Here is a 23,010-nt window from a genome sequence, read left to right as displayed (position 1 = left end):
TCTTTTCTGTTAACATAATTAAATCAGGAAAGATTTTGGTTAAGGTTCTCTGGTGTGGAATGAGGGTTTGCTTGAAACCCCTGTTTTAGGCCTAAATTGGGCAAGATCATGTACTGTCTTGGGGGTACTGCACACAGTGAGTGGGAAACTACTCTAGCAGCAAATGTGTTGACAGTGGACATCCCTATTTGTATTTATAATGATGTCCATGTTCATGTTTGACAGGGACATCCATATTTATATTATTTTATAATGATATCCATCTTCATGTTTGACAGTGGACATCCCTATTTATATTTATAATGATATCATGTCCATGTTTGACAGGGGACATCCCTATTTATATTTATAATGATATCCATGTTCATGTTTGACAGGGGACATCCCTATTTATATTATTTGATAATGATATCCATGTGTTTGACAGTGGACACCCCTTTTTATATTTATAATGATATACATGTTCATGTTTGACAGTGGACATCCCTAATTATATTATTTTATAATGATATTCACCTAACTCCGTGCGTTGGAGGAGATGTGATAAATTGGGGATGAGACTGTCAGTTGGACCTGTCACTTTTCATAATACACATTCATGCTTATTAGGACAATAGCTAATTTTCTTTTTCTTTCCTACAGATAATGTCATGCCGAAACGCAAACAAGGAAGTTCAGCAAAGAAAGACGCAAACAAGGAAGTTCAGCAAAGAAAGTCAGCAGCAAGCGTCCGCTCTAATGGCGATAGCGGCGCAGTTAATAACACGCCACCAAATGCTATAAATCCATCAGAAATCACAGGGCAGGCGTCGTCCTCGCCTGGTGAGCTAGGGGTGGTAGTACTGGGGGAAGTACTTGGACTGAAAGCGGCCCGCGACTGCCCGGGTTTAGGGCTGATCAGGCACTTCTCCCACAGAAGGCTGATCTCCCATAGGGGAGAATGCAGCAAGGCGGATCCTATGCCGTTTTGACACAGCTATCAAACATGCACGAAATCAGGATATACCCCACTCATGATATCGGGAACCATTGTATGCGCCAAGAGTGAGTCAATGCAACAGGGGCTCGTTAATTCATTCTTATGAATCTGCACTGGCTTCCCGTGACGTGAAAGAATTGTATTTAAAACTCTTCTTCTCACATGGAAAGGTTTAAACAGCATTGCTCCTTCTTACATCACGGACCTTCTTGTTCCATACACACCTGCACGCACTCTTAGATCGTCAGACAAATGTCTATTAAAAATTCCACGATCTAATTATTCTCTGGGAGACCGTGCTTTTTCTGCTGTTGCACCAAAACTTTGGAACTCGCTTCCCTATAATCTGAGACAATCAATTTCTGTTGATCAGTTCAAATCTGGACTCAAGACTTTCTTATTCAATACTGCGTATAATGTCCGTGTTTGATTTATCATGCTTTTATACTGCTCTGTATTTTTGCTTCACACGTATTAATGATTCTTTGGTTTCATGTTGATGGTATTTTGTATGAAATTGTATTGAGCCAACAATTTGGATAGCTGATTTGCGCCTTGGATTAGATTTAATTTTCTAGATAAATGGCGCATTATAAATGCTTTATTATTATTATTATTATTATTATTATTATTATTATTATTATTATTATTATTATTATTATTATTATTATTATTATTCACCATAAGGAGAGCGATCGAGTTCTTTTTGCTAGTTCAAAGGTCTTCTTTTATTAGCTCTCATGGTTTCGCCCTTGCAGGGTTGGTGGCATGATTCTAGTTGCACTTAATCCGGATTCGCGCACCTCTCGAATCCACGGTTGGTTCCTTCGGGAACAAATAGGGGTTGGGAAAAACTTTTAAGCTTTTAGGGACTATTGTGATTTGCTACAAATTGTTATATTTAGTCGTCCGTGTAGTATGGCGACAGCATAAACATTGTGTAAGTACATGTTGAAAGTATATGTTTTTCTTCGTTCGCCTGTGTATCACGGTGACAGTTGGTAATTCAGAATTTAAAGGTGCTCTTGTGTTTAACATTGCACAGATAGCCAGTGTATATTCGGCTTTGTGTTTTATGTGTTTTTATTCAGTATTATTGAGCCATAAAATTATTCCGTGGTCATTCCGCACAAAAGTTTGGTTGTTTTGTGTCTTTCTTTGTCGTCGATATCCGGGGCTAAGTACAATTAGCGAAACTTCGTTTTTGTTAATTGCTATTAGTCCCGTATCGCTCGACGATGAGGGCGTGTGCATTGGCGGCCGTTGACGCCACATTTTGACTCGGAATAGTTTTGATGGCCATTCTTTCAAATGAAAACCCACCCTACCCGCCCTTGTTTCGCTTTGGGGATAAAAGGTGGTGGGGCCGTTGAGGGCTTACTTTTTGGAGCCTGAGCGGTTTTTTCTGATTATTTGCGTTGCTGGGGACGCGCCCCTTCGGGAACAAATAGGGGTTGGGAAAAAACTTTTAAGCTTTTAGGGACTATTGTGATTTGCTACAAATTGTTATATTTAGTCGTCCGTGTAGTATGGCGACAGCATAAACATTGTGTAAGTACATGTTGAAAGTATATGTTTTTCTTCGTTCGCCTGTGTATCACGGTGACAGTTGGTAATTCAGAATTTAAAGGTGCTCTTGTGTTTAACATTGCACAGATAGCCAGTGTATATTCGGCTTTGTGTTTTATGTGTTTTTATTCAGTATTATTGAGCCATAAAATTATTCCGTGGTCATTCCGCACAAAAGTTTGGTTGTTTTGTGTCTTTCTTTGTCGTCGATATCCGGGGCTAATAAAAATTACAGTTCAACTATTCACTTGGGGAAATGTCATTTATTTTTTGCTTTCATTTTTTTCATACACAATCTTGCCACCAAGATTTTTCTTAAACAGAATTTTATGTAGAATCAAAATATCATGGGTGTCATTTTTTTAAAACTGTTCTTGGGTGTTTTTTTGGCAGTTTTTGGCAACTATCATATTTTTTAATAATTCATATGTTTTCAGCCCAATTTCCATTTTATTTGCTGTATAATATGAACTAATGTGTGCTGAATATTTTTTTAATAAAAATTAATGGTCAAATATTATCCCAGAAGAAATTTGGACAGACACTTTGATCAAATTGGGTGATTGTAGGTGTTTTTGAGTGTTTTTGGGTGTTTTTTGGGTGCAATTTATAATGTATATATATATAGAGTGTTTTCAAATGTGAAAAGATAACAAGTTTGTCACTATTCGCTGTAGAAGTGACGTCATAATCGGATTAACTACCATAGCAATAGATATATACAATTTTTGACTATATCGCCCTGCACTACAAGCAGGTTGCTCTCATCACCTGTGTATATCTGCATTCATAGATTTAATGTAATACTGCTCTTTTCCAAAAATACAAATCTTACAGGTGCGAGTGATCAGCATGATATGAATATTCTATAGAGTTACGGTCCAGGTCTTTCCCTGTTCTTTGACATCTATGGTTCAATGCATAGGTACCACGTAAACTTTGTACAGTGCAGGGCGATATATTCAACAATTGTATTCATCTGTTGCTATGGTAGTCTTACGTCACTTACAGCGAATGCATGTACTTTTTGATACAAAAACTCGAGCGTAGGGCCTACTAGTGGCCTTTTGATAATGACAATGTGCCACCTATCCTAGCAGGTTGTTTGGGTCACAAGTAACATATTTATACATATTTACAAATATCCAGATGCAGCAGAAGGCGGCCATCTTGTTTTTCAAACTGGCGCCCATTTTGAAAAATATTTTTCAAACTGCCCCTTCCCAATGTGGTTTTATTGGTACAGTAGCATTTGTTTTAGGCTTGTTGTATTAGTTTTATCATGTTGGCATGCAGTAGCACCAATATTGATGATTTTCAAATTCAAAATGGCCACCAAAATCAATTTATTTCCTTCAATCATGCAATGAGCCTACATCAAGCTGGTAAAATAGGAGATTGGACATGTGCCATGAATATTAAAATAATAACACACACAAATCCGATACTAAATGCACCCCCCCCCCATGTTAAAATGACATAGAAATGTTTTCTTGGCCCATATGTGTATCCTTTAAACAAACAAGAACAAAAACAGTTGGTGGTGCTAGTTTGGGCTGCTGGCTGTATCAATACATCCATAAGCCCATGGCAGCAGGGGAGGGGGTTCTTCAAATATTTTGTATGGAGATGAGCCACCCAGATTTTCGGATGCTGACTTTTCTATACCTTCTTTTTGAAAAAGCACCCAAATTTGCCCTAATTGGGTGCACTCAAGGGCACTTTTTGTCCAAATGTGCCCAGTTGGTTGCATTGGTCTCCACTGAAAACCCACCCATCGATATATCAATATTGCTAAAAATATGTATCCCCAAACCATGGCAACTTCCTGTAGGCCTACACCTTCAAACAGGAAAAAAAATTAGGGGTATTGAGAACTGCAGGGTAAAGGGTACCGTGTGGTCCCACAAATGGGTTATGGGTCCTAGGGGATGGACTTATATAGGGTTTCTAGGAATGGAGTTAGGGATACCAGGGATGGGATAAAGAGTACCAGAGACAACATTAGGTATATCAAGGATGGGGTTAGAAATACCAAGGACATGTTTAGGGTGACCATGGAAGAAGGTTAGGTGTACCAATGATAGGGTCCCCCGAGACAACAGTTTATGGGTCCAGGTGAAGGGATTGGGGGTTCCAGGGATCATTAGGGGTATCAACAATGGGGTTTGGGGTATCAAGGAACAGGGTTAGGGTTAGGGGTTCCGGAGACGGGAGTTAGGGGTTCCCGGAATGGGGAGAGCCCCATGGTCAGTGTTAGGGGACCTAGGGATAGGGTTAGGGGACTGGGGATAGAGTTAAGTGCCTCAGGGTTTGGATAATGGGTACCAGGGACAGAGGATGGGACTAGTGGTACTGAGGACTGTGCAGGGTAAAGGGTACAACGGGTTATGGGTCCCGGTGAAGGGGTTAGGATTTCAGGGATGACCAGTGATGGGTTCCAGGAATAGGGTTAGAGGTCACATGGTCATGTTTGAGGTCCCAGGGATAAGATGAGGTACTGGGGATTGAGTTAGGGTTCCCAGGGTTGGGGTACTGGGTACCATGCAGGAACGGGGTAAGGGGTACCGGGCACAGGGTAAGGGGAACCGTATGTGGGGTTACAGGTGCCGAAGATGGGATTAGGGGTCTGTCTAGTCTCGGGGACAGACTTTTTAGGTTTTAGGAATGGAGTTAAAGGTCCCGTAGTAGGTTTAAGGGATCCCGGGATAGGGTTAGGGGTACTGGGGATGGAGTTTGGGGGTTCCAGGTTTGGCGTTAGGAGTCCCAGGGATGGCATTAGGGGTACTGAGGACTGTACAAGGGTACTGGAGTAAGAGACGTAGGGTACTAAGGATGTGGTTAGCAGTGGCGTAGGGTCATAGGGGCAGGGGGGGGACGTGCCCCAAGCGATCTCAAAAGTTAGAAAATCCCATAGGAAAATTGCTGGAAAATGGCTTGTGCCCCTGATCGAAAAATGGCTTGTGCCCCCAAATCAGACCCGGTGCCCCCCAATCATGGTCGGTGCCCCCCCCCCCAATATGATGACTCACGCTACGTCACTGGTGGTTAGGGTGCCAAGGATGGGGTTATGGGCTAGCTGGCCCGAGTACATGCATGGGCCATTGGGTCCATGGATGGGTCTAGGAGTCCCAGGGATGGGTAGGGGCACTGGCCAGGGATGGGGGATAGATGTACCAAAAATACACGGTTATGAGAACCGAAGAGGATATGGGCAGGAGCATTCGGTACTTGTAATGGGACACATGTTATGGGGTACATGATCAGGTATCAGAGTACGATGTACGTTTAGCAGGGTACAGGGTTATGAGGTACCGAGTCAGGGGTATTGGGTAAATGGGTACAGATTAGGATTACGGGTTAGGGTATGGGTATGCGCTGGCCCAGAGTACATCAAACTTAGCGGGAACATAATTATCATTATCATATCCTGAGGAGAGGGATGAAGACATTTAAGGTGGAATAAGGTTACAGATCTTAAATTCGGGACCTATTTTATAACAAAATGTCATCGTAGAAAGTGAATTCCTAATTATTGGTGAGCATTTGAATGTGGGTGTGGGGTAGTGTGGTGTGTATTTGCAGTGTATTATGGAGTTTGTGTATGTGTTGGTATATTAATTAACATGTTACTTGCTTAAACTTATATATTTTACAATGCTCATTATAATGTTTGGAGGAAATAAGTTGAATTTGGCGGTCATTTTGAATTTTTGGAGGCCATTTTGAATATCAAAGTCGTCAATGTTAGTGCATACGACTACGTCATAAATAATATCCTAAGCTTAAAACAAATGCTACTGTACCAATAAATTCACAATAGGAAGGGTCAGTTACATTGGGAATGTATTGCCAAAATGGGCGCCGTTTTGAAAAATAAGATGGCCACCAACTGCTGCATCTGGATTTTTGTAGACATGTATAAATAATGTTACTTGGGACCTAAACAACATTAGGATAGGTGACACATTGTCATCAAAAAAAGGCCACGGGATTTAGTTTGCCAAAGCAACTTTCCGCCCCCAATCACCCATCAAAAATGCAAAAAAATAAAATACGCCCAAAAAACACCCAAAAATTTAAACATTTGAACACATTTATTCAATATTTGAGGTAGTTCATATTAAAATGTATTTAAAGTTTGGAATGATAATATAAAAGCCTTTAAATGCAATATATGACTTAAATAAGTTGATTTTTATGCCATAATATATGCCAGATACTGAAAATCAGAATTAAGCCCAAAATCCGCCTTAAAAACACCCAAGAACAGCTTTAAAAAATGACACCCATGATTTTTGGAATCCTCACAAAATTTTGATTCAGAAAAACCTAATTTGCAAGATTGTGTATGAAAGTTTTGAAAAAACACAATTCCCCATATATATTTCATTTTTATCAATTCTGAACTTGCAAATAGGCAATTCTTACACTGTTATAAATTGAAACAAGATAGTGAAGGCAACAGAGACAAAGTTATGAGTGATTCTCAAACTTTAAAAACAAAGAAACACATAAGAATGTATTAACAACTCAAAATCAATATCAGCATCATATATATTCTTGCTGCACAGCTTCACTATCAGGGTGATGGAAATATGTACTAACATGGCCTATATACCTTATTTTCATGCCTTGCTTTCTTTTCAACTTTCAATTGATTTTTACTTGGAAGGAAAAACCTAAATGATACTTACTACACCAGGAGAAAGTACAAAAATGAGAGGTGTCTTTGTACTAGAATCATCCAACACTTGCTTCATGTCCAACACAGGCGGTTCAACAAATCTAACAGCAAAAATTCAAAACAAAAAAATGTGGTTTGTTTCCAATTTGCTTCCATTATGATCAACATTTAGTGTTCATTTTCCAGATCGCATTGTGTGTATGTGGCTTGATCTGACCCTCTTAATGTTAAAAAAAAAAAAGAATTTAAAATCTGTGTTACTATGTAATTGTCCAGAACAAAAATTTTGGAAATCGATCAATCTTGCTCATCAAGTTAAAATTTTATTTCATTTTGGCGGCCAACTTTCTTTTGTATACCAAGTGTTTTCCCCATCTTATTTTGTGCATGTATTACTGATATTGGACTGGTCCCTAAAGCGACAAAATAATTGTGGTCTGGTCAGTCATACCATTAATATAAAACATACACAAGAGGCCGCCGACTGAGTTGTTCTACACCAAAATCAATGATATTATATGCTCTATGAGACAATAAGATGCATGAAAGAATCAGCTGAAAATAATACCATTATTATTGAATCAGCTGAAAACAATATCGTTATTATTGAAAAATGAAAACAATACCGTTATTACCATTATTATTGTTAAACTGTTATTCAAAATAAGATATTCTAAATATTAATATAAAGATGATTATGAAATTACCTTAAAGGTGGGTAACCTGATTGACAATCTCATCCCCCCACTTTACCTCATCAAAATGCTGATTTTAGTATCAGATGAAAGCTCATATTTTTCTCATAAACATATTGAAATTGGGCGTCCCAAATCGGTATATTTCCGAAGAAATCATTAAAAAACTGTCGAATTAGTCTCAAATATGGTATACCACATTTGAGACTAATTAGGCAGTTTTTTGATGATATCTTCGGAAATACACCGAGTTGGAACTTCTAATTTCAATATGTTTATGAGAAAAATACGGCCTTTCACTTGAAATCAATAGATTACATGATCATGATGATTATTATTAATAAAAACACTGTAGACTACCAATATTACGCTGTATAAATGTCGGTAATTCCATTAGGAATTAGTCACATTTACAAAAAACATTTACATGTCTTATTGCATGAGTGGTTGAAAGGGATGACATTTTATGTTATACGTAAGTTTTAAAGATTTTGATTTTCCAAATTATATCAGGTCACCTTCCTTTAAATCTTAATCGGTCTAGTCCATTTGACTTTGTGCAAATGTGATTGGTTAAAGCAGCACATATGGATCTGCTTGTCATCGCATGCACTGCTATACTATGATATCTCATATAACAGTACAAGGAATCAATGTTTCAGAATCTCTAATACCAGGGGAAGAATTTTCAGAATCAACTTGATTCTAACAAATATGTTAAACAGAATCTTTTCAAATATTGATTTGCAGATTCTCAACAAAATCATAGACATAAATACATAATTAAAAGAGAGGTGAAAAATCTGAGTGAGAGTTTATACAACTACTTACTTAGATCCCAGGTTGTTGACAATAAATGATGTAGCACAGTATGAGACTCTGTCTGGTCTCAGTGATCTCACAATCAACATACGCTGTAACTCATTGCATGCATTATCCCATTCACCTAGGATGAAACAGAGAAAGCGACCGTTTAGAAAATGGTCATTATTTGAACATGCATGTTTCAAAATTAATTTTATTTCCTGTAATTCTTGTGTATCAGGCGTACGGCAAATAAGCTGCACGACTCCCAAATGCTAAGTGCCAACCCTAGATGTGGATACTGATATATTGTCATGATTTTGTCATGGTGACAATTACTAGATTGCTATAAACCACCCTTTCTCCTCTGTTGAATGATGCAGATATATGTCATTTTTTTATAGTGCAAAACAGTTTTGCCATTGTAGCTGCATGTGCTTGGCGCCTCACACAAAAGTAGTTTCTTAGTTATATGGGATGCTTTATAGTAATCTTGAGATTTGTCCCAGGGATTCCTCCCTGTAAAAGTCCTTTTGAAAAAAACAACAAGAAGCAAGCATTAGCTAACAATCAAAACACTAAAAATGTGATGACATGATGCACATGTGAATGGACTTACCAGGTAGTGGAGCGGTCTCTGGTTCTGGGCTAGTGTACCAAATATGCCAATCTCTTGGATACTGCTCAAATGACTGTACTAAACCATGGAAATTAGCAAGCCTGTAAGATAAACAGCAATGTATGCATGACATTGGATTCATACAACTCTTGCTCTGTGTAACTAATCAAGATAATGTATATGAGCAGGGGTGTGTGGGGGTGGGGTGTGTGTATGTTGTGTACAATGGTGGGATGGGTGTTTATGTAGTGTACAGGGTTGGGGTGGGTGTGTATGTTGTGTACAGGAGCAGGATGGTGTGTATGTTGTGTATTCACAGTTGCTAGATGTTTCTAGATGTAAAACGCCATAAGAAAGTGTTATAGCTAATTATTACAGTCCGAACTTGGACAGTAAACCCCATCCATTGTAAGTCAAAATAAACTCAAATATGTGTATCCACTGTAGGATAGTAAAACCTCTTATCATATTTTTAACATCATTGTTTGCCAGTGATTGCACATAGGGTATATGTACAGAGGTTGAAGGTAAGGGTGTGTATGTTGTATGTGTGTGAAGGGTGTTCTGTTACATTAAATATTAACGATATGATAAGTTATTTTACAGTTATATGTTAATACTGTGCTAGTGCATAAATGCTTTGACAAGTGTGTAATGTTAATAAATTGTGAAATATCAGACCGCAACCTATATATCCTCTTGCCATAATCAATACTTTAAAAAACTCAAAAGCAGAAAAAAATCAATCAATTACACACATGCACAAATATGCACCCCAACATACACCCCCACACCCCAGTGTGTATGACTTTTCAACCATGGAGTTTCACCCACATTCTAACGTCTAACCTCGGCATTTTACACAACTATAAATAAGTACATAATCAACTTAATGTGAAGGTCTATATTTCACAAAATGAGGGGTGTTATACCCCCTCCAAGGCTCAAAAAACACTGTTTTAGAAGCTATATCCAGCCAAGGAGCTCCACTGTTGCAGTAAGGCTCCACAGTTGGTATGTGTATAATATGCACAACTCCAGTTTGAAAGCAGATACAAACACACACCACCATATACCCACCCAACACCAACACCCCCGACACACAAACACACCTCAACATACATATGCTCCTATGTACATTTTTCTGGCGCAAATCACAGTGTCACTCCACAGTATATCAACATACTGTGGATATTTTCCACCAATTTTGTGTGGAATTTGTACAAGTCTTTCCCATTTTTCTCCTTATATGTAGTCAAAAAAAGCAAACTTGCCCAATTATAACTAGAACAGCATACCAAACATATTATTGTATAACAGATTATCAAATCAATGCAATTAATATCACAGCAAGTCATGGTTCAGCTTCTACCACCAAATAAAAGAAAAACAAAATTAAGCTACAGCAATTGAATTATCCAAGTCCTTTTTGCATCTAAATCTTTTTAGCACACTAAATACCACTATTATGTATATGTGACCGTACAGCACGAATGAGCCGTAAATGTCCTCAATTGTATTCTGAGTTACAGTGTAAAATGGGCATGAAGGTCATATTCATAGGTATTTCAATTTGGTGCTACGTGTATCTCATTAAATGAGGTACACGTAGCACCCAATTGAGGTACCTATGAATACGACCTTCATGCCCATTTTACACTGTAACTCAGAATACAATTGAGGACATTTACGGCTCATTCGTGCTAATACGGTCACATATAGCATTGGGCTATTCAGGTGAGATTCATACAACCCCTATGGAAGACATGACCTTAATATCCCACAGAAGAGGTGTAGATTTCAAATGGAGGCACACATTTAGGTACCCTAATTTGAAATTCACACTCCCTGTGTGGAAGATTAAGATCATACCTTCCAAAGGGTGTACGGATTTCCATTGGAATAGTCCATTTAGATGGAGAGTATAGTCCATTGGCTGTTATGCTGGTATTGACAAGGCCAATGTCAACATAATGTAATATGTACCCTTTTTTATAACTAAAACATGAAATTTAAATTAAGACTTGAGTGGTTAGCTATTACTTATTCAAAATAAGTCGAAAGATAAAAAAAAACACTCTCTCAAAATATTTAGATGTGCTTGGTTAGGACACAATGGTAACCTGTATTTAAGTGATCTCTACCACTTTTTCCCTCCTTTTTTTTGTTTCAGAAAGTATGTATATGTAAAATGCACTGATTTATTTTAAAGTTTATGTCATTTGAGTCAGTTGCATTACACAATTGTAGCATAATTCTAAAACAAAATTGTATCCTTTATTTTAGTTAAGTGCATGGTGTATTCAATTTTGGTGATCATAGGGCCAAATTCTGGGTCAGATTCCAGAACAGAGTTAGGATGGATAATAGCATCATTGGGTACAAAAGGCATATTATAGAAAATCCCTATCAATATTATGCAAATCAAAATTCTACTCATCACTAAATTACTACAATAACATCAAAATTTCAATTCATACAATTGCCACTTCACTTGAGTTACAAAATTCACAAACTAAACCTATTATGCACAATACCAAATCTCTTTAAAATACTAAACCATAGCTGAATTAATAAACCAGTCATTAGCAACACATCATTGTTTTTTGACCAATAAAATTGCTCGTTCTTTCCAATGTAACAAGATACAATCCTGCTCATTGGTCAAATCTCAATCACTTATTGGTAGTAACCAGAATATTAGATCAGCTTATCAACCTGCCAATCCTACCTACATCAACAACAATACCTTGCTATTGACCATTCATAAAATCATACTTACTTACTGTTAACCATGTCAAAATTGATGATAAAGAGGTAAAAATAAGTGGGAGAAATGATGAAAGTGATGATAATGAATTACAATGGTAGTGATGATGAATTGGAATGGAACACATCTGTGAGTGATATAATGGGTGCAAGCCATGTATATACGTACCGTCTAGAATGTGAAAGATGTTGGGGTGGAAACCATATCATATGAAATGAATGTTAATTAATGAAAAGTATCCTCACAAAATGTCTATTAGGGGAAAATGTTCTGTCAGAATTGCTCAGCTCATACTGGTGTAGCACAAGAATTTTCATATGTGAGGTTCTGAAAATGACAGTGCACATGAAGTGCTAGTTTGTTGACAATTTTCCATAATACATGGATAAGATATAATGCATGATAAGAGGTCCATGTACAACTGTTTAGTCAATGCAGTACTTGCAAAAGTAATGCACAGATGTGATGCAGATTTTAATAATACATCAATCAATACAACAACTACAGTAATTTCAAATAAACTGTGGGTATTGCGGAATGTACCTGTCACACACATGTAGGATACAAATCATACACCATTTAAAATAGCATACTGCACAGTTGTCCATGCATGTATTGTTATTGCAGAGATACAAGCCTAAGGAGTATTCCACAATTGCTACAATTTATTTAAAGGACTGCATAGATAGTCTTTTGAAAGAATGAATATAAAGTAATACCATACTAAAAGAATAGAGTTGAACCATTATAAAATATGTAAGCTCATCAGCAGCAGAAATCATAATGACAAGATCAAGGGTGGATCCAGGGGGCCTGGCTTCCTTCTTCAAAAAAATAGGGGGAAAGTGCTTTTTAAGAAGATACTGACAAAATTTTGGGGAAAATTTCCAACTCCAAGGGGACCCCAGAATGACCGATAGAGTCGTATTTGTCATAAAAATTGGGTGAATTAAGCGAACTGGTACATTTTTCAGGAGTGGCCCTGGACAAGCTTCTCAATCCAATCTTGAACACTATAATTTTCAAGAATTAATCAATCAATTTTGGCTATTGCTTTTGCACTTGTGTATCTTTTATCATATTAAGTACAAAACTAACACATGTAACATTGAAATAGAACATGTGTCATCTTATAATTTCATAAATCTGAAGAAGAAAATAGTCAAACAGATATACAAAACATATTATGATTATGAATGAAGAATATTAATCTAGAACATCTAATGACAATAATGCAGGTGTAAACTTGATTCAAGATCTGAATGAATGATAATGTTGTCAGAAAAGTAGGTGAGGGTGAGCTTTCTTCATGGAACAGTACTGGTATATGATCAAGGATCCGGTGAAATCTTACATTCTATAAAACAATGATAGTAACTTGATAACTAGCAGATCTGTAAAATTTAGCTGTGCAAACCCAAACTAATTACTGCACTGATTTGAAGTAATAACATCCTCAAACGATTCATTATATAGTGCAGACTTGAGACTTAATTTTGGCTATACCAGACAACTTTAATATTTTCTATTCATTTATTAATGATGCTTGTGCAGCCAGACCCACTGCGAGCATTCATCTTTTACTCTCAATGTGTATATTAATGAGAACACAAGATTATTGTAGTGGCCACTAGTCGATGTTAGATGGCAACACTAGTTTTCAACAATTCACAAGCCTGTCATTTTGTCAGGTTCATATATGCACAGTGCATACCAGCTTGTTGTCTACTATACCAAAGAAGATACAATTGATTCAAATTGATTGGTAACTGCTTGTTTTTAGATTAGAAAATGAGTCTTAGGGGTTATCTTAGAAAGAGAGTCTAGGTAGAGTATAACAGTGGGGTACGGATAACAAATATTGAAATTACAACATTTGAAATCAAATTCTGCTTTCAAATCCAATATGTCAGAGCCCAATAATACACAGGATATGCATTACTCTGTCTGCATATTTTGTAGATGACAGGCATAGTACCTGGGCCAGTCTGTATACTTACTTGTCAAGTTCAGTAACATTATCCCAGGATGTGTCAGCCAACCAGTTAGAACATGGGTTGTCCATTTGCTCTTCACGATCCAAAACCTATGACAAATAAATAGCATGTAGATTAGCTGAATTATCCTGCAGAATTATTATGACCTATAATATTATGACCCTACATATGATGTATTACAGTAATACGTAAATGAGCTATACTATAAGCAAGGCTTTGTACATAAAAAACCTAGATATTCTATTTCTAGTTTTCCTTACCATCATGTGGTAAACAAAAACACAATAACCAGTCACACATCTGCAACAGCGCATTTGATGAGCCTGCGGCATGATATGATTGCTCACACTAATCATATACCATGTTGCTCTTACTTAACAAATTGCCAGAAATAGATTGGTTGAATAGGTTTTGATGGTCATGTATGATCTGTAAAAAAAAAAAAAAAATCCTCCTGGAAAAGTCTATTGCCTACAAGCCTGGACTACAAATTTACAAGAGATTCTAACACTTACCACTCCACCTCTGAGGAAGAAGTTGTATTCATCCATGTTGAGTTTCCCTGATGCTTCCAAGATCTTAGCACACATTTGGAAGGAGAATAGCAGCTTGTGCTTCTCAAACAGTCCACGGCAAGTGTACCTGAAAGAAGAAGTAAAGGATATACTCTGATAACTCTTGACAACAGTAAATATGGGGTTCAGCAACCTATTCAAAACAACAACACCAAACCTTTTCACCTTGGCAAGGCAGTGACATCAGTACCATATCATTGGGCGTAGCTTCAAAATGCTGGCATACATACGTACACATTTAAAGACGTTGCATAGATGCGCGCACAAAACAGCCGCCACAGCGTGCTCGCCAAGATGAAAAATAGTAAAGTTTACATTACAATCAACCAAAATAGATCTTGATACATGAATTCAAATTTAGACTTCTTTAGTTAGAACACTTGTTAGATCTGGAGATATAAAGAAACTGTTCTTTTATGATACTTACAAAAAGCATGATAATGTTTTCAATAAAACAGTGAAAACTGTATGAGCTAAGCTAACTCATAATAGATATTATCAACATTCTGTCTATTTCTCTAACATGTATTCTGATTGGCTACTCAATTCCAGGAGTGTATTATATACCTCAAATAAATGTTATGACTAAATGATTAACTCTTAAGTTTGACAATGATACTACCATGACTGACCTGTATACAGCATAGGTGTGGTATTCATTGAGATTAAGAATCCTTGACTCAAGCTGTGGGCTACGTTGACTTTTATCTATAGACATATTGAACAGATCAATGTACGCATCCAATGAAAACTGATACATAGGATCTATACGACCCATGTCATTCAACACAAAGAACAGGATGGCAGCACGTTGAGCACATGGTCGATAACCCTGCAATGAGAAGACATTTTGTGAATGAAAAACAAGTAGTTCACTGTGCAATAGAATATTTGACAATTTGTAAGAATTCAATATGCAATTACTTGTGATTTTTGTGATCATAACAAAAATGAAATTAACACTAGTATATAAAATAACAATATAAAAACTTTTAAAAATAACACACAAGGTGCTATTTTGTATTTTCCATGAAATGAACAATAAGATATCAATATTGAATTTAAAAATAACACAAGGTCAAATTTTGTATTTTTTCCATGAAATGAACAATAAGATATCAATATTGAATTTAAAAATAACACAAGGTGCTATTTGGTATTTTTTCCATGAAATGAACAATAAGATATCAATATTGAATTTAAAAATAACACAAGGTGCTATTTGGTATTTTTTCCATGAAATGAATAATAAGATATCAATATTGAATTTAAAAATAACACAAGGTGCTATTTGGTATTTTTTCCATGAAATGAACAATAAGATATCAATATTGAATTTAAAAATAACACAAGGTGCTATTTGGTATTTTTTCCATGAAATGAACAATAAGATATCAATATTGAATTTAAAAATAACACAAGGTGCTATTTGGTATTTTTTCCATGAAATGAACAATAAGATATCAATATTGAATTTAAAAATAACACAAGGTCAAATTTTGTATTTTTCCATGAAATGAACAATAAGATATCAATATTGAATTTAAAAATAACACAAGGTGCTATTTGGTATTTTTTCCATGAAATGAACAATAAGATATCAATATTGAATTTAAAAATAACACAAGGTCAAATAAATTTTGTATTTTTCCCATGAAATGAACACTAGTATTTAAAATATTAATATTGACTTTTAAAAATAACGAAAGGTGATATTTGTATTTTTGCCATGAAATTGCAGGGGCACTATTATAATTCTACTTTTTAAAATGACAATCACTGGATTGGGAAAATATTAACTGTTTGAGTTTGACCAAAGTAGTGCAGAGTGAAACTTATTAAGCAATTATACAACTTAATTCCTCAATAAAGTCTTGGCACTAATTATATGAAGGATGTGACCCAGTTATGGAAAAGCACTCTTTAAAGGAGAATTTCGTGATCCTAGCAGCCTCTTTTTATGACATTTGTCAGTAGATATCCACAAAAAAAGCTTATTCCTAAAATTTCAGTTGATTCCGATTTTGTGTTTGCGAGTTATGCATGATTATGTGTATTACACTGCTCCATAGACAATGTGTTGTAATTTCGTTCTGGTATACCAGAACGAAATTCAAAGTTCTTAATCTTTGCTAAACTAATTAATCGGCAAGAAATTTTTGGTACGTAAACATTATGATTGTAGCCAGAGGTTTCCAGTGATATAAAAATCTCAACTTTTTCTGAGAAAAGTGGGGGGGGGGGATGATGCTGTGGATCACAAAATGCACTCTTAATTACTGATGAAACTTACTTCACGTGCAGCGTCAATCTTTGCCTCTGTCTGTTCTGATACTATAAGTTGTTCTGTTACTTCTTCTGATGTCTTCTTAGAAGTTTGCAAGGTGTTTACAAGCTGTTCATCATCCAATAAAGATCCTTGTGCTTCATTCAATAGTCTGAACAACAAAACATGGGGGTAATGTAAGTAATTATATCACACTTGAAAATGGTGGATACTGCATCACAAGATATCAAATATTCCTACTACTTCCCATATATTTCACGGCAGGGAACAAGTTTCCAAAACAAATTATTATTACTCTCCGATGTTGGCACAACAAGGAAATAGATAATTTTTATAGCAACTTTTATTTCCTACATTTGAAAGACTTGGGAAGGTTGCATGAAGCATGTCATTAACCCTAACAGTACCAAACATCAAAAAACCTCAATTCACAAAGCATCAGTCATATGGGCACGGAAAGATTGGCCGGCCAAGGTAGACCCCTGTGGCAAGGTATGGCTGTGTAAGCGAATGGCACCTGAGGGGTCCCTGGTTCAAAACTACACCTGAGAAAGTAAGTTTTCTCTTCTTCTTTCTTCCTTCCTTCCCCCCACCAAAATATGCATAAGGCGTTTGGGTTAATAACACTTTAATTTTCCTCCTATATGAGTAAGTCTAGCACTCGAGGCATCCCTGGTTCAAAACCGCACCCGAGAAAATAAGTTTTCTCTTCTTTTTTGTTTCTTCCTTGATTCTTTCCTTCCCCCTCGCCAAAATAGGCTTGGGACATAAGGGTTAAAGAAATCCCACTTGTGGAGCAAACTATCTGCAAACTTTCTAATTTTACCTGAGAATTTCATCTTCAAGCTCTGCTAGTTTGTTCTTTCCTGCAGCAATGTTCATGACAAGGCTATCTTTCTGCTCCTCCAGCTCAGGTCTTTCTTTCGCACCACAATACCCAGCAACTGTGCCTCCAGGCCCACCTCTTTGACAGCAAAGTTGGTAATGGTAGTCTTTGTTGAAATCTCTGGTGTGTAATGCGGGTTACCCAGTTTGGTGGTGATGTAGAACTTGAAGTCTGGGTTGTAGTCTAGCTCTTTGTCACCAAGGCGGATCATGAATCGACCACCTGCAGAATCGAATACCAGAAACAGGTAACTACAGTATACTCATATTTAATATTTTAAAAAGTTCCATAAATTAGGGCCTAAAGAAAATGCTTTTGGAAAGCGATGGGCAATCGCTGAATTTTGCGATGCATCGCCCGTCGCTTTTGCATTTATACTTATCACGGCGATAGCGATTGCAGACGACAATTAAAATATTCTAAATGCCACAAAATACATTTTTAAAACATCAGTTGCTGTCAATAATTATTGCTTTGAATTAATTTATCACCAAAAGTTAATAATCGAGAAAGGTAAATTAATTAGCAAAATAATAGATCCAGTTGGTTGTATATGATTGGTTGACCCATTCACGTGTCAAGCGATATTGCTGGGAAGTTGAGATTTCTTTAACTTGCAAAAGCGACATCGTTTTTGCCTCAGCGATTTGAATCGATTGATCGGCTTGACGCTCTGGAAATGTAAGTAAACATTGAGCATGCGTGAGAATTGCTTTTCTGCAAAAGCGATCAAGTATAAATTCAGCTTAACACAATGAATTTAAAAATATGTTTCATACTAAGTGGTAATTTACATTGCCTAAATCCAACATAAAATTAAAAACAAAATATCTATGAAAGTTGTCAACTTACCCACTTTGATGATTGATTTATTGAGGATTGGTGCAAGTGAAGGATCAAGTTCTTCTTGCACATTTTGTAGCAAGACTGGGAAGCCATATTGGATAGCATTCTCTAGCGTACGCAAGTAGTCATGTTGTTGTAAATCTATCACTTTTAGGCCACGCTTTCCCTCCATGTTACGAATCCATTTGATGGCTTGACATTGTGGATCAATCATCAATGGCCACCTGAAACATACAATCCACAGATTAATAAAAGCACAGTGAGATCAATTATGTGTCCTTTGAGCAACCTCACTCATATAAGCATACACAGAGTGTTCAACTTGTCAATGTTTATGCACTGGCTTGCTTCCCTAGATCGGCGTTCTGAATCGGTAAAGTGTTAGACTCTGGTGCATTGGTGTGTGATGATGCGAGTTTGAATCCCGGCGCAGTCTGTTTGATCTGGAATAATTGAGCTAAATAGAAATTCTCTTAGGCAAGAACTACAGGTTTTGTCGGAGAAGAACGTCAGTTGTTAAAATTTTGAAAGTGTCCAGAGCGTAAACATGGAAGTGGGGTTCTGATTGGCTGAATCAATCGTCTGGCAATCATAACAACAGACCGATAATCTGATTGGGCGATTGTGCGTCAAAATGTTTGTCAGCGCCCTTGAAGGGAACACAGAGCTCCGCATATGTCGCTCATTAACAGGGGTCTCGCATCAATCTGAGCAAGGAACTGCCGCTCTTCTCTGAAACCCAGTGTAACTGCTTAATTGTCCTGGTTACCCATACAAGATCTTGGGGAGCTAATCCAGGCTGCAATGGTTTATTGTGGTATATATAGAGTGTGCCCTTCTCAGCGGTAAGTCCTTTATTGTTGCTAAATGGTTTGTGGTATGTCTTGGGCCACAGTTAGCAAATTCCTGTAAAGTATGTTGAGGCTTGTGCATTTGTGCCTGTGCATAGCGCGCTACAAACACTGCACTTTTTTCCCTAGGTTGCCAACACGTTGGACGTTGCAAACTTATGTAATATTTGAGAATAAAATTTTAAAAACAAGAATACACAAATATAACAAAAAATTATCTGTGATTGAAAAGTTACAGTTGGGTGGAGGAAAGCATTTTTTTCTTCTGAAATTTGGAGAATGATTCGTGGGTCAGAATATTTTAGGGGCAATATTGATTTTGAGATATAGCCAGACAAAGAAAATATTTCCTTTTAGTTTCCTTTTGTTTTGGAAACTCTTTAATTGCTCATATCTTTGGAACTGGTTGTTCAATTTCAATGGGGTTTTCTGCAAAATATAGCTTTGTAAATGCTTTTTACTATCCTATAAGAAACTGAAAATTTAATATTTCTGAGTTCCGACTGATTTTGCTTGATCGCATCACATATGTTATGGCTTACCTGTTTCCTCTGGTCACAATGACACCATTCTCTGTCGAGAATGAGTCACTTGGCAAACCCTGTAAGTTCCAATCACGCACAACGGTAGGTTTGGACATGAAGGTAGAAAAGGCAAAATCTGGACTACATGGTACACCAAGCTTCTTCACCTGCAAGGAAACAACAAAAGAAATATGAACAAATGAATGGATAAATCAATTAATTAATGAATTATCTAATACATCAACAACAACGTAATTAACTGATACAAAAATAACTAAGCTAGTACGTAACTAGGTACTCAGCAAGCTGATTGTTCCGTAGAGGTAATTAAACATTTCTTACATCTTTGAGCCAGACTTCTTTGACAAGATGATCTCTGTATTCAGATAGGAATGGACCCATGTATGACATGAAAGCAGCAGCAACCAAGCAATCACCAACTAAGAATACCATGTTCTCTTCCAAATCCTGAAATCAAACAAATAGTAATGATACTAAAACAAAATTCAAATCTACATCTTCACAATAATAACGGTTTCAATAACATTAATTATAATAAGTACATGTACAAGCAAATAGCCACAACAATACAATCATTTTTCATTTTGGCAAAAATGTAAAATACAAAAAAAAACCCACATAACCCTACTAGCCAGATTAACCCACATTTTGCATTTTGGGGGATTTTTATATATAATTTTAGCTGTATAAAAGTAAAAACAGCAAAATTGTGCCAAGGTGGGTTGAATTTGACTGAAATTGTTTGAAAAAAGTTCAGAAATTGTTCAAAATATGTTTGCAAAAATTGTTCAGGGTTGATTTTTTAGAGTCATTTATTCCCTTCCACACACACAAAAAAAGACAAGATCCCGACTGATCGACCCTACTTAAGTCTGTCCACCCCAAGAACAGGTATTTTTTTAATTGTTTCAGGGATTTATTATCACTAGAAACTGACTAAAGAATTGAGAATACATCCATATCCCCAAAGATAAGTACGTTTCATATAATAACCTGTGTTACATTTAAATATATGGAGGAAATTTACAATTTTTGGTTAGAATATATGTCATGAATAAATAGTGATAGTCTTTAGTTAGGCATAGGATAAAAATTAGGATTTCAGGTGAAGGAAGTTTTAAATGCAAATGACATACTAAAACTATCTTTCACTTGCTCAGAATACCATGAACCCACTGTCTTGATGCAAATTATAGGATCCACAACTTATAAGTTCCCCCTAATACTTTTTAAAATAAGTCAAAAAATGTTTTACGAAATGTAAAGATGTAAAAAGGTATGTATAGCCCTATTTGTTTTACACATGTGAACCAATTTATAGCGTCACACATCATTGCGTTCAGTCACAATGGCTAGTTGTGTAAGAAAAGAGGCCGTTTTAAAACTTGCACCCGAGTCCAGAGCAATCAGTTTTTCTTTAACAAACACATGAATAGACCTGGCCTACTGTATTGTTTGAGAGCTGACTCCTATGGACTCAGATGCAACTTTTAACACTATTTAAAACGGTATCTTTTTTTACATAATGAACCATTGTGACTGAACGCAATGACGTGTGACGCTATAATTTGGTCCATATGTGTCAAACAAATAAGGCTACCCATACCTTTTTACACTTTTACATTTCGTTAAATATTTTCCGATTTATTGAAAAAATATTTTTTTGGGAACCATAAGTTGTGGACCCTATACTTACCTGTACATTGATCTCCCATCTATCCCTCTCCCCTGCCAATCCAGACACAAGTTTTCCCGCTCTTTCCAATTTGATTTCCATCTGCTCTGCCTTGACTCGCAACTCTTCCTTTTCAGCAAGTTTCTCATCGTATTGCTTTTTAAGTAGGTCCATTCTGTCTGTCACCTGTGAAAGGAAATGAGAATAAATATGCTATGATCATGCACTAGAACACAAAACCTGATACACAACGGCTCAAGGGCTACATTTGGGTGAAGATCAAACATTCACTGTTTGTCGATTATCATTTCACAAATTGCAACTCTTACTATCTACGTTAAAATCAAATATGGCCTTTCATCTTCAATCAGGTATATAATCTCCTTGTCTACCATGCTGCTTGTCTCGAGTTTTGAAACATTTGTAACAAAGAAAATTAAGCTCCTTTTACTACATTACTTATTATCTTGTCTTAATAACAACATGTAGCCTATTTCTTTCAATTCATTGAGTGAAAGATAACACGTATTCTCAAACAATTATTATCACCATTTTTAGCAGTTTGGTGTTTCTCACTCCCTTACGTTGCCACAAGTTTTTATTCCATACAGTGGCAGTGTAAGGGAGGTAGCATCACTCTAAACTGTTTCTTTGCACCCCCCCCAGTTTGCACCCCAAGTCAGGACAAAAATCACACACAATCCCTATTATTTTAGGCCATAATTGCCCAAATTTAGGACAATTGTCTAATTTTTGCCCCCACCCCCATTTCACTTTGCACTCCCCCCCCCAATCTGGTGCCATCACTTATTCTATAATTCCTGCAAAAGAAAGTAAATATTCAATTCTATCACAATTTTGATACATGATGCATTGAAATAATCAATATCCTTGATTGATTTCTCACCTCTTTGAGTTTGGCCTTTGCTTCAGCTAGAATGCCTTGTTTTTCTGCCAGTGTTGATAGGGCATTATTCAGCCTTTGTTTCTTGGGTTCTACTACTCTGAAGATACGGCCATACACCTCCATAGCACGCACCCACATACACAGAGACTTGGCAGCACTTGACACACGACCTGCACATCAAAATAACAAGTCATAATGGTTATGATGTAGGAAGACTCAGGATTTATTTTTGTTCCAGTTATGCATGCACTATCACTGCTCAACTATATGCTAATTACAACAGAAAAGAACTGTTCTACCCCACCCAATGTCTTACAA

General features: G+C 36.6%; 1 protein-coding gene across 1 annotated transcript in view; it reads right to left on the bottom strand.

Moving 5' to 3' along the window:
- The window catches only part of LOC140155604 (dynein axonemal heavy chain 2-like), a 106,859-nt gene that overhangs the window by 13,071 nt on the left and 70,778 nt on the right, over positions 1–23,010 (bottom strand). Inside the window, 14 exon segments of the mRNA XM_072178517.1 lie at positions 7,246–7,336; positions 8,762–8,876; positions 9,354–9,454; positions 14,124–14,209; positions 14,636–14,762; positions 15,328–15,527; positions 16,989–17,133; positions 17,809–17,908; positions 17,911–18,090; positions 18,721–18,938; positions 20,108–20,256; positions 20,432–20,557; positions 21,807–21,971; positions 22,693–22,862. Coding sequence (XP_072034618.1) covers positions 7,246–7,336; positions 8,762–8,876; positions 9,354–9,454; positions 14,124–14,209; positions 14,636–14,762; positions 15,328–15,527; positions 16,989–17,133; positions 17,809–17,908; positions 17,911–18,090; positions 18,721–18,938; positions 20,108–20,256; positions 20,432–20,557; positions 21,807–21,971; positions 22,693–22,862 — 1,973 coding nt within the window.

Source organism: Amphiura filiformis, chromosome 6, assembly GCF_039555335.1.
Source record: "Amphiura filiformis chromosome 6, Afil_fr2py, whole genome shotgun sequence".
In the NCBI taxonomy this organism is placed as follows: domain Eukaryota; kingdom Metazoa; phylum Echinodermata; class Ophiuroidea; order Amphilepidida; family Amphiuridae; genus Amphiura; species Amphiura filiformis.
Note: the sequence above shows the minus strand (reverse complement) of the source record. Positions and strands in the feature narration are given on the sequence as shown.